General features: G+C 34.9%; 2 protein-coding genes across 2 annotated transcripts in view; one reads left to right on the forward strand and one right to left on the reverse strand.

Annotated features, from left to right (window-relative positions):
- LOC123676739 (Meckel syndrome type 1 protein) overlaps positions 1–14096 on the reverse strand; it is a 33058-nt gene that overhangs the window by 13304 nt on the left and 5658 nt on the right. The gene's annotated exons all lie outside the window — the stretch shown is intronic.
- The window catches only part of LOC123676740 (rhomboid-related protein 2-like), a 32344-nt gene continuing 23257 nt past the window's right edge, over positions 5010–14096 (forward strand). Inside the window, exon 1 of the mRNA XM_045612906.1 lies at positions 5010–5392. Within this exon, the coding sequence (XP_045468862.1) occupies positions 5231–5392 (162 nt within the window). The 5' untranslated portion in view covers positions 5010–5230. The remainder of the gene's footprint in view (positions 5393–14096) is intronic.

The raw sequence follows: 14096 nt of genomic DNA on the forward strand, positions 1-14096 counted from the left end.
AATCGGTAATGGTGGAGGATTAATCCAACTCAGCAAATTTTATTGCCCCGCCCCTACCAAATTTGGTAGCAGATATAACCATTGAGAATAATTGTAGATTTTACTGAAAGAAATAATATTACCGGGTATTGGCGGTATTGTTAGAGACCTGCATCCACCAAATTTATCAGGATTGTTCTTGGTAAAGAATAATTTGAGATTTCATCGACAACTTAAAATTGTTGTTGAAAGTGTGTTCACCGCACCAAAAATTGTTCTTTATCAATGGAATCTTTACCCAAAATCCTCCAAAGCACGCATATTTTTTTTTGTTAATGGAATTGCTTATTTTTTTTTAGTGGTGATAGTATCCTATTAAAAGAGTTCCTGAAATCATTTGTAACCAAAGTCCTATTCAACTCGCTTGGTTTTGCTTTCGAGTCTGCCGAAATCAGAAGGAAGGTTTGGTTTTTTGACGACAAGTTTGTGTAGGGATTACAGTGTTTCGTCTGAGATGTCTGGTGGACTCTTCAGTTAGGCAATCCAGTGATCTCTACTTGAGACATCATCGTGGAGAGGTGTCTCTGCTGCAACGCGGGACCCCTATAAATCCGCCGAGGCCAAAGTAAAGTGTGGCTCGACACTCATAACGCCATCTCTTGAGCAGAGTTACTACAGTTTCATGTCTGTGTGCCCACAAATTCTTACAACAGCCTTAACTTTTACAATTTTATTAGATTTCAATGTAATTTGATTGTGGCATTTTGTTTGGATCGTAGTTCGTAGTAGTAGTACTTGGGTCGCCAGTGGTTACATACAGGGTGTTTCATTATAAACTGGACAAACATAATATATAGTCGTGTAGATGACACCGGGAGAATCATTTTTGCCATATGAAATTTATCTCGTTTTAGAAGCATGAGTGAGATATAGGATGTGCAACGTCATTTCTGAGCAATATTCTATTGAGTATGGCTAGTTATGTATAACCTTTTAAGTTACGTTTAAGTAATTTAATTTAATTAATTAATTTAATTTTAAGTTTAATTACAGAGTACAGCACTGGACCAAGCGAGTTCAAATTTCAAGAAGCATTTGATTCAAAATTGAATTTTATACATGTTCGTTTTTATGGCATTTTTTCAATCGGTGCTGTCCTTTTCGAGCTACAGACGTTGGAAGTTGAGAGTTGTCAACTTTTAAGCTGATATTGTAAAAATCATCTAACTTTGACGATCAATTGCAGCTGAATGGCTCAACCGATTCTAATATTTCGAACGTCATTAGACGCCAAATTTAATGTTCTTTGAAGAGGGAGAGAACAACATTTATGTAGGATGAGTACTTTTCGAGTCATTAGTGAAATACTGAATAAAGTGCGAAAAATCAAATCTGAAGCACAACCTAGAAACCGTCGCAAACTGCGATACTTGTTATTTAGGACCCCAAAAGGGGTAAGAATGATTTCCAGCTCTTGAGCAATTATTAGGGACTAGAGTAATAATTTGCCTGGGCTATTTCTCACTCGAGCCACTTTTTAGGGAAAAAATTAAATTTTATAGTATTTATATTCTGTATTGTAAAATTAATTGTAACAACCAATTACCCAGCACTAAGTTCGTGAATTTCGTGCAGTAAATGACTTCAGAACTTCAGAATTCACTTTCAATAGTGCAAATCAATTATTGAAAATGAAATCAAATCTGATGTTCTTGGAATCGTGAAAAAAAGATTAATTTCAACACCACTTTAGCAGGCAAGACATAGTAAACACGTAATATTTTACAAAAGTAAGTGTTTAATTCCGCCACGGAGGTCACCACATACAAATTCGCACACCGCCTATTCTTGTATGACCTCATTGAATTTCTAAAGAAATTTCAAATAGGATCATTTCCGAGGAACTCAACGGATATGATCTTATTTTACGAGACGTCCTCGACTGAGGACGTTGTCTTGAAAGAAAAAGCACGTTACTTGTTATATTTGTACCCATAGAATATAAAACAACAGGAAGCGGCCGCGTGCTATACCGATTATGCAACCCTACGACTACTTACTTTCAGTTTTGTCATAAAAAAGTATAATTAATATTTTCTCATTATGTCCAAAATAGATTCATCAGATACGTTAAATACAAAAATACGAATATCTACCCTTTAGTTTAGGCAGGGGCGGATACAGGGAAGGGCATAGAGGCCATGGCCCTCTTCCTCTCGCGGACCTTATAAATATAAAAATGTATTCTGAATTATAGAAAAATATGGGTTGATACTCAGAAGGGGGATTGAATGGATTGGCATTAATGCATATACATTGGACCATTTGCAATAGTCTGAATGTTGAAAATATTGTCCAAAGATAAGCTGGTCGAAAAAAATTTACTAGAATTTGTTATTAAGTTTTTAATATTTAGTTATCTGTATCTCGCGTTGTACAAGTCTGATCGGGTTCCACTAGTTGGTGTTAGAAAGATGGGATTTCACACTACAAAAACTTTATGACAGTTTTGTGATTAGTTGACATAGTTGAGTTTGAGCGCGTCACAAAGATGGACACTAGCAAAATGAAAATAAGCTATATTGTACAGTTTTCATTCGATAAAAGCAAAAATGCAAGCCAGGGACTGTAAATGTAAATAGTGTTTATGGACCTGATACTGTAAAAGCCAATCGCGTGCAATTTTTTTTCGTCGATTCCGTTTCAGTAATTTCGATGTCAAAGATGCACCACACACTGGAAGGCCAATTGTCGAAAATATCGATAAAATCATGGACATTGTCGAGTCCTAATTCGATTACTCAAGAACTAAGAAGTGCACAATAAACCGTTTGGAACACTATTTGCATGAGGCCACACGAGTTAACGAAAAAACCGCATGGACCGAATGATAATCACTGCTGAATCGCAACAAAATCGCTCCATTTTTGAAACGGTTGGTGACTGGTGATGAAAAGTGGATCATTTACGACAACGTCAAGCAAAAACGGTCGTGGTCGAAAAGCGGTGAGACGGCGGAAACGGCTAGGAAGGTATTGCTGTGTGTTTAGTGAGATTGGCAGAGAATTATCTACGCGTGGAGCTGCTCCCATAAGACACAACTGTTAACTCGGAACTCCACTGTCGACAATTGGACCGTCTGAAGGAAACAATCGCTCAGAAGCGGCCAGCTTTGGACAGTAAGAGATGAATTGTGTTCCATCAGGACAACGCCAGGCAACACACATCGATAGTGACTCGCCAGAAGCTCCGGGAGCTTGTTTGGGATGTTCTTATGCACCCACCTTATATTCCGGACCAGGAACCAAGTGATTATCATCAGCTTCTGTCCATGGCGAATAATTTTGCAGGTAAAAATTCGCTTCAAAAGAGGTTTTTGAAAATCGACTGTCCCAATTTTTTGCCAATAAGGACGATTTTCTATGAGAGAAGCATAACGATAATACTTTCAAAATGGCAACAAATTTTGAAAATTGAATATGATATAATGTACTAAAATCCATCTTTCTATAAAAAACACTCAGTAGGTACCAACAAAAAATTCTGCTATTTTCCTAATATACAGGGTGTTTCATTCGGAAACGGAAATACTTCACAGGTGCATAGGTGGCACCAAGGCGGTTCTGGAGATACCCCATTTAGTGGGTCTTAGTGTCTTCGTAGCCGAGATATAGGGGGTTTTATGAATTTTGCCCGTTTCTTTCTGAGGCCAGGTGTTACATATAACGGGTGTTTTTTTCGAGATATATAACTTTAAGTTGACATTACTGTTCAAGATGGCGACCGATTTAACAGCTGTCAAGTGATTTATTCTCAGTTTGGTTTGGCAATTCATCATGAATAGACTCACGCCTGAACAACGCTTGCAAATAGTGCAATTTTATTTCGAAAATAATGGTTCTGTGCGGAATACGTATCGCGCACTACGTCCATTTTATTTTGTTTAGCGATGGAGCGCCCTTCTGGTTGAATGGCTACGTCAACAAATAAAACTGCCGCATTTGGAGTAAAGCTAATCCTCAAGTGAATGTCGAAACACCGTTACATCCAGAAAAACTGACTGTTTGGTGAGCTTTATGGGCTGGTGGAATCATTGGTCCGTACTTCTTAAAAAACGATGATGGCCAGAACGTTACAGTGGTGATCGGTATAGAGCCATGATTACTAACTTTTTCATTCCTGAATTGAACAACCATGATGTCCAGGAGCTGTGGTTCCAACAAGACAGCGCAACATGTCACACAGCTTGTGCCACAATCGATTTATTGAAAGACACGTTTGGTGACCGCCTAATTTCACGTTTTGGACCTGTGAATTGGCCTCCAAGATCTTGTGATTTAACACCGCTAGACTACTTTCTGTGGGGCTATGTAAAGTCATTGGTCTATGCGGATAAGCCACAAACCCTTGACCATTTGGAAGACAACATTCGCCTTATTTTTGCCGATATACGGCCACAAATTTTGGAAAAAGTCATCGAAAATTGGACGTCCCGATTGGACTACATCCGAGCCAGCCGTGGCGGTCATATGCCAGAAATCATATTTAAAATGTAATGCCACAAGATTATCTTGCGGATAAATAAAATGCATGTCAATCGAATAATCCATCGTTGTTTTATTGCAATTTAAAGTTCTTTAGCTCTAAAAAAACACCCTTTATATTTTGGATATTTCTGTCATGTGTACGGTATACGGTCAGCCGCCCGGGATGTCAATAATTCCTGAACGGACTATACAGGAATCATGAGATTAAGATGGATATTATGGAACTGACACCCAGTGCCGTCCCAAATTATGCGAAATCGAGGTTGAAATGAACTAATAAAATATACGTGTAATTTCCAAAATTTATTCGTTGAGGCAATGCCTCACAGGACAAGCAGCCACTGGCTTCTAATCCTGAAGTCCTCTGAACTACCCGCAATGGATATGCGGTTTAATTCACGGTAATCCTTGATAAGACCTTGATAAGACTCGAAGCGACACATTTACTAGGTATATATCCTTACGAAACAGCATCTACTCGTTCAAAACCACGTATCGGCTCATCCGAAATAGCGTTTAACAAAATCGTACTCCCATTCATAGTTTCGCTCTAGCGGTGGAAGGTGTTACACGTGACGCAGAGTAGCCCACTACGATAGCGAGCGTATAATCGCGATATCCGAGATAATTTAGAGTGTAGTTTTGTTTGCGAGATAAAAGTAAGGTGTGATTGATTGAATTTTCCGACTTTTCGCGATAACGATATGGAGTTCGACAGTAGAAAAACTAAAAGTGCACCGACAACACCCACAACTGAACCCTTGACCAAACCTTCGTACCAGAGGACCTTCAGTGCTTTCAGCAGAATGAGCACAGAGAGCGAGAGGGTGAGGAAGATGCAGAGGTACCGGAGGATATTCGAAGAGGTGAGTTGTGAATTTTCTCCATGTGAATATATGAAGTGTTTATGTTCAAAAACCGGTATAGTTATTTATAATACAAGTGCAGAAGGCATTGGTATTCTTCCACGAGTTCAAAATTCAAAAACGAGCCACGAAGTGGCGAGTTTTGGAATGAACGAGTGGTAGAATGAGCCTTCTGTACGAGTATTATACATTATTTTCTCTAATTCATTGCATTTTCATTGAAATTAATGAAATATTTCCATAAATATAATTTAGTGATTTTTGCATTGAAAAATGTTGGTTGGCAGAACTGATTTCTTTAAGGCAAATTGATGAATTGACAGATAAAGCCGTGGCGGAAAGTTCCGAGTACCAACACAGAATAATAAAATATAACCATGAAAACTGTGCGTTTCTGATATATTCTCGCACGATTTTGTTCTACAAGATGTGGAAGAATGAACGGAATAACCACAGAATTGGAGAAAAAGGATTTCTTAAATAAGAAGAATAAATTTCAGAGATCGAAAGCAATTTATATTGATTTAGGATTCAGGCAGAAATCATTTTGCTAAATATCTGTTATTTCAGGATCTACAGGCTGAGTCAAAAATGTGTACCGAGGTTTCTGGGTGTGACAGTACATTGAAAAATATGTATAGTTTGATGAATAAACTTTTGGCCCAAAATGCATATTGAAGGAGATATATCCTTCCAAAGTTGATAAAATAAAAAAAAAATCACCGCGTAACTTCTAAAAGGTGAATGCCACCAGATTGAAATTTCGTGCATAAATGTATGTTGTTAAAATACATTTTTTTATTACACTTCTAAATTTCTGATATTGTTATAAAGGGTGTTTTAAGAGGGTGAGTTATGATTTTTTTGGAACAACTGCTATGGTTATCGATGATTCTCGCGATGAATGAAACTGCTGACATCATGTGAAGACAAGAACTCGACTATCTCGAATTTTTTGTATCTGAATAAGAATACCTTTTTCATGTAATTTTCACCAAAACGAATACAAAGACAGAAGTTGTCCCAAAAAATCATGACTCCCCTCTCTAAAAACACTCCGTATAACAATATCAGAAATGTAATAAAATTTTTTATTTTCTCAACATACATTCATGCACGAAATTTCAATCTGGTGGCATTCATTTTTTAGAAATTATGAGAAGAATTTTTTTTTAATTTCAACAACTTTGGAAGGATATATCTCCCCTAATATGCATTTTGGGTTATAAGTTTATTCTTCTTTATTTAACTATAATTATTTTTTAATATCCCCAACCCCAGAAAACTCGGTACACATTTTTGGCTCACCCTGTAGAGTGATCTCAAATGATTTAAGGTTGACCTTGATGATAGTTATGGATAATTCTCGGTCAAATTCATTGTGACAGTCCTTATTCTGGTCGTTATCAGGATAGATTCCGAATGATGTGACCAAGAAACTTAAAAATTTCAAACTGGGTTTGAAGTTTAAAGTGTTTTAAAGAACGTTGAGGGGTAAATAAGTTTATACAATAATAACCATTTAGAAAGATTCAGAAAAATTCCGATCCGATATGAATAAAATGTTTGCAAAATTTAGCGAGTATCATATTACTAGAAAATATAATTTTTTGGTGGAAAGTTTAATATAGTTCAGTTTTTGTTGATATTCAGTTCATATTATTGAATGATTAAATAATAATTCATCTTTATAGCTACTTCACCTGAAAAGATATGTAAACAAATGTAGCTTAATATTGCCATTGGGACTGAAAGCAAGTTTTCAGCCCAATGGCAATATTAAGCTTCATTTATTTTAGATATCCGTGGAATGCCGCATAAATTTGTGAATTTATATAATTTGACTATAGGCTTGCATTGGTCTATCGACATGCATTGGTCAAATTATCATAATTTTTAATAATATGCCATTTCATGGATATCTAAAACAAAATTAGCTTAAAATTGCCATTGGGATGAAAACTTGATTTTAATTAAGAAACCTTACAATTTAGGTATAGGAACTCTTTATATCGTCTAAAAAGAGATTTCATTTTCTTTCAATACATTTTATGATATGCAGGTTTTGAAAAAACGCCCTTTTTATCATTTTAATATGTCTCGTTGAAACCTATGATCTCGTACAACCCTGTAGGTATGGTTAGGGAACTTTACAATAAGCTAGATATCAAAATAAAAAATATTAACACAGAAAAACAATTTAAGAAGAGATTAAAACAGTTATTATCTTGAACCATACAGTATAGAAGAATTTATGAACTATGATTTTGAGTAGGCAGTAATTAATATGAAATTGATTAATTTCATTGTGGGATTCTAATTTGACATAATTGCATTTCATATTTGTTTTTATAGTTGTAAAAATGTAATTTAAATTAAAATGAAGAAGTATTGAATTGAATTGAAAAGTGCAAAATGTTTGGGTTGAGTATTCATTATGTATCGTCTATATTCATGTAATGCTGAGTGTGAATCGATCGAGGAATCGATATACTAGACCGAGCCTACTCAAACAACATATAAATCTATTTGATATAATATCGAGACATGAACGAATTATTAATAGATATATGAAATACCGAGACATTAATGAATAATTAATATATGTAATATCGAGACATGAACGAATTATCAATATATGTATTATCGATACATTAATGAATAATTAATATATGTAATATCGAGACATGAAAGAATTATTAATATTATTAATATTGTACGCGTGACGCGATGTGAAACTGTCTAAGGACTCTAAGGGATACTCGAAACCGGGTTGAATAACACATTCGGAGTAATTTACATTTTTTCAATACAGTAGATTTTCTAAATCGATGCAAAAACTATCATAAACAAAAAATTTTTGTTCAGATGATAAAAAAAATGACCTGTTAACAGTAAAATATTCTATACATATTTAATATCGTAACAAGAATTCAACTCAAACTGTATTCTCACCATTAACGTTGAAATAAATTAAAAAATGCATGATACAGTCTCAAAGACAATAAATTTAATGATGAATTAAACGTTTATGATTACAAAACGCTGTATCTATAGCAGAATGACAAATGATAAAAATTTCATTGCACTGGTACAAGAAAGAACAACTTTTTACTCATCATAGTTGAGTAAAGATTTGTTTCTTGAATGGACAAAATCAATTCATGATTGATTTCATGAAATTTAAGTGATCGTTGATTCATGAGTGTTTTCGCACTAGATTCAAATTAGATAGAAAAAATGCCATAATAATTGTTGTTTGCGTAAGAGAGAATTATGGAGTATGAGCGATCGCGAAATATCATAAGCTTGCGCGTAAACAATGTCAACACTGATGGCTCGGTCCATAACGCAAGATGCATATGGATTAAATATAGATTTGATGATTGGTTCGTACTTGGTTCGCTAAAATTGTGTTTGGCTTTTCTCAATATTCTTTTGACTTTCCGCTTTATTCTCTTGAATTTTTACGCTTTTGAAATACCCATGCATACGCTGGCATATATAGGGTGTTTTTTTTCGAGGTATACAACTTTAAGTTGGCATTACTGTTCAAGATAGCGACTGATTTAACAGCTGTCAAGTGATTTATTCTCAGTTTGGTTTGGCAATTCCTCATGAATAGACTCACGCCTGAACAACGCTTGAAAATAGTGCAATTTTATTTCGAAAATAATGGTTCTGTGCGGAATACGTATCGCGCACTACGTCCATTTTATTTTGTTTAGCGATGAAGCGCACTTCTGGTTGAATGGCTACGTCATCAAACAAAACTGCCGCATTTGGAGTGAAGCTAATCCTCAAGGGTATGTCGAAACACCGTTACATCCAGAAAAACTAACTGTTTGGTGCGCTTTATGGGCTGGTGGAATCATTGGTCCGTACTGCTTCAAAAACGATGATGGCCAGAACGTTACAGTCAATGGTGATCGGTATAGAGCCATGATTACTAACTTTTTCATTCCTGAATTGAACAACCATGATGTCCAGGAGCTGTGGTTCCAACAAGACGGCACAACATGTCACACAGCTCGTGCCACAATCGATTTATTGAAAGACACGTTTGGTGACCGCCTAATGTAATGTAATGCCACAAGATTATCTTGCGGATAAATAAAATTCATGTCAATCGAATAATCCATCGTTGTTTCATTACACTTTAAAGTTCTATAGCTCTAAAAAAAACACCCTTTACTACTCTACTATTTTGCTGAGCTATCGGACGTAACAACTTGACGTAGTAAACGTATTCCTACATTACAGGGTATGACTGTAGAATATGTCACTTAGCCATTTCCTATTAAACCTATTATGACTCAATCCGAATATGCCTAACGGCCAAATAGTAAAATACTTATAACGAAATTTAAAAACGTAATTTTTTATCATGAAGTATATGAAATGTAGTAAATTCTTATTTCAGTTTTAACGTGCATATGCTTAAGCAATATTAGTAGACTCGATGGAAGATTTCGACAAAAATGTCATTACAGTACCTCGCATATATTGTCTTTTGGTTGATTTTGCTCTAAATTTTCTTTTCTTCATTATTTTTTGTCTGTGTTTTTAACTGTCCTCAATAGGTCATAGTTTGAAACCATCATGACATGTTCGAGAATATTGCCATGATTTTCTGGAGTCCAGTGAGTTTGTCCCCTATATCATTTAGATCGATTAAAGATCATTCAAAACTAAAACTGTACTAGATAAGTATTTCCATTCACTTACCAGAGGACTAGGCAGCTGAATATATGAACAATTGTTATCGGTCAATTTCAAATTTCAGTATTGTTTTTTGTAGACTTTTATTCTCTTAATAAGTAAATCTGACCAGAAGACTCTGGTCATCGCTGGCTCTTAAGTTATAGGGTGTTCACAGTAGACATAGCGATTAAAGCTACAAATGTAATATTGTCATAACTTTTGAAACAGGAAACATATTTGAATTGTTTTTAAGCTTCCAAAACTACTGCCATTTACCACATTCGGAACTACAAAACGTAGCTACCGCTGCTATCCATCTCATGATAGTCAATATAAGTTACATTTACAACGTAATAGTCCTTGATTTCACTAAAAAATTACACCGCAAGATTCCAACTCATAACAAATTCAGCACGAACAGAATAATAGATAATAATTATCGTTTTCAAGTAAAACTTCTCATATTATTCATTTGTCATATTTCTCAAAGGAAAAAGTTACGAATATAATTCTGACATCTATTCTTTATAATTTATATTGTATAGGTTCATACGTTTTCATTATTTCTGAGATTTCGCCGATCTCACTGAATATTTCAAGCGATGGAAAAAATTTGAAGTTAATTAAAATACTGCCGGATATAAAATTAGAACAAATCCGATACTATTGATTACTGAAAGTAGAAATTTGCGGTGAAAAATATTTTTTATTGATATCATTATAGCATTTCACTTTCAAAAATGAGTTTATATTGTGAAAATATTAACATATACCTATATCCAACCTTTCGCTGTTAACAGTATTCTGCCTGAACTGGGGACACCTAAACAAAGCCTAGATATAGATAGAAACATTGAAACAATACATTCCCTGTGCATAATTTATTCTCTTTGCATCCATCGAATTTCGAGAAAACCCGGAACAAGTAAATTTTCATAATTTTTTTTCCCAAATTCTGATGAATACTTCAAAATGATTGTCATTAGCGTAATAACGTCAGCGATGTTTTTTAAATTCACTATACCTCATTCAAAAGATCTTTTATTCCTTTATTGATCAGCACAATTGGAGATTATTCTCTACAAGTTGAGGGAGAAAAAAAAGAGAGAGGAAGTTTGGACACATCGGTTTTCTTTTTGAGATGCATAATATTTAGAGCATGCAGATGCTACAAATATGATGCAGATCATATTTCCCATTTTCGACATAATTGTTCAAGTTCATTTGCCATAATTGTCAGTGTCATTTGAATGAATGACAATAATCTATAGTAATAACACTATTGTGCAAAATGAAGTATTTTTGCTTTTTTTTTAATTAGGTACTTTACTATATACTTAATGAATTGAAGTAATTTACTCATACTTACATTATTACATACATGGTAATCAGAGAATACCTTGAAAAATTGAAAATAATTTGAATTAGAAGTACGGCGTATAACTCACTGGATAACCTATTATACTAGTCTATATGCAAACTCTTTTCAAAAACCTACAAAAAGTAATCTCAATTTCTGTTCTAAATGTTTTTTTCAGCTCATTGGGTTATTGGGCCTATTAATATAAATTTTAAATCACCACCTCAAATAATTAATCAATAGAGTTAAATCAGGAGATCCAGCTGGATATTCTATGACATAGTCACACTAAAATTTTCCTGAAAGGTTGAGTAATTAACCATAAGGATTATTCTTGGAATTCAAAGAAAATCAATATGTTTACTTTTACAACTTATAGTTTCCGCGATATATTTTTTGGTTTCACATGACTTTTCAAATTTTAGAAAGGTCTGACAGCATAATCAATTCAGAATTTCTTCCAGGTGAATTTTAATCAAGTGAATCGCAATGAAGTCACTATAATGTACGTTATTAATAGTGGTTTCAAGGAGAGTGAACCGATGTAGTCTGCGGTTTCGGTTATATATGAACGTCTAAGAGATAAGGTGATGTACCTATTTCTACGCTAGAAGGCTAGTTGCGCATACTGCTTTGATGTTGACGTATTACAAATAGGCGAAATAATGTTCCTAAAAAGTCCCAGTTACGACAGTAACGCTTCAGGCACGAAAATCTGGAGCACAGGTTTCCCTAGAAGCGAACATACTAGACTAGCACACCTTGACGCTGGTTGACGGCGACCGTCAGCTACAGATCTGGAGATTCCAGATTTACGTCGATGAGATCATTCACGCGTTGAATTTGAAGCATGCACATGAAATACATCAAAAATCTATCGGCATAGAATTCACCACATTCCTCTCTATTCCGAAATGTTTTCTGTATAGCGAATATTTTCTGTGGGCCATTGTATTCACCATCACCAAGTGGTCAATGGTTTCTTCTACACCACACTGACATAGTGGACTATCAATAGAATGCCATTTGAAGAGCATACTACTACAACGACCATGACCAGTCCTAAGGTGATTTAAAATACACCAAATTTTCCTGGAAAGATTGAAACCTAGAACTTTCTCTGAAGGATCAACGATAAGACATTACAAGAACTCTATTTCGAACGCCAAATTTCCTTGTCACTTTCATAAGATCGAAGGAAGGTTTCAATCCATAAAGGTTTGCGTGACTTTAATCTAGCAGTTCTAGTATCTGGGAGGTAAGATACAATTGGGAATAAGTTCGGGTAGAAATGAAATTTTTTCCAAGATTTCTTGATAGCACTGATAACCTATGTAAAGGTCTAATAGTTCCACTGATAATTCTCATAGAAACGTTAACCTGTTCATCAATTTTATGAACATGAGCACTATTGAACCAAACAAAACAACAGTATTCAACAGCAGAAAAAACCAAGACCAAGGCTGCCGTACGAAGAGTGCTGGCATCCGCACCCTATGAAGAACCATCTAATTTTTGAAGGATATTATACCTCGACTTCAATTTCAAACGTCAAATGAACATTGAAATTCAAAGAAGAATCAAGTTCAACTCCAAGATATTTGGGAGTATAATTATGATTCAAGACAGAATTATTGAAAGTTACTTTCAATTTTCTATATATTTTTTTAATTATTCAAATGAAAACAGGATAATTCTGTTTTATTTGAATAAGGGCATAAGCGTCACTCAAGAAAATAATTTTCCATAATTTAAATAAGAGAGCAATATATGAATATAAAGAGCATAGGTGAATTTATCAGATAAGGTAACAGGGATGTCCCGCAAGTATTTATGAAAAGTATTGGAGACAAAACTGATCCTTGCGGAAGTCTCATGTTCAACGTTTTGAAACTACTACTTTTGTCATCAATAAAAACACGAAGTCTCCTATCAGGTTACGAGAAGAACAGAGGCGTTTTCAGACATTTCCAATTGTCATCAAGATAGGAAATATTAGTTCAATTTCGGATTGGAAGTTTAATAGCTTTGGATCGTTCTATTCATAAGTAATTGCACAAATCGAAAATAAAAAAAATATATTACCTATAAGAAAACAGTTCTATAGATTATAGAAGTGAAGGGTGTTTTTTTTTAGAACTTTAAATTGCAATAAAACAACGATGGATTATTCGATTGACATGAATTTTATTTATCCGCAAGATAATCTTGTGGCATTACATTTTGAATATGATTTCTGGCATATGACCGCCACGGCTGGCTCGGATGTAGTCCAATCTGGACGTCCAATTTTCGATGACTTTTTCCAACATTTGTGGCCGTATATCGGCAAAAATAAGGCGAATGTTGTCTTCCGAATGGTCAAGGGTTTGTGGCTTATCCGCATAGACCAATGACTTTACATAGCCCCACAGAAAGTAGTCTAGCGGTGTCAAATCACAAGATCTTGGAGGCCAATTCACAGGTTCAAAACGTGAAATTAGGCAGTCACCAAACGTGTCTTTCAATAAATCGATTGTGGCACGAGCTGTGTGACATGTTGCGCCGTCTTGTTGGAACCACAGCTCCTGGACGTCATGGTTGTTCAATTTAGGAATGAAAAAGTTAGTAATCATGGCTCTATACCGATCACCATTGACT

This window comes from Harmonia axyridis, chromosome 3 (genome assembly GCF_914767665.1).
Source record: "Harmonia axyridis chromosome 3, icHarAxyr1.1, whole genome shotgun sequence".
Classification (NCBI taxonomy): Eukaryota; Metazoa; Arthropoda; class Insecta; order Coleoptera; family Coccinellidae; genus Harmonia; species Harmonia axyridis.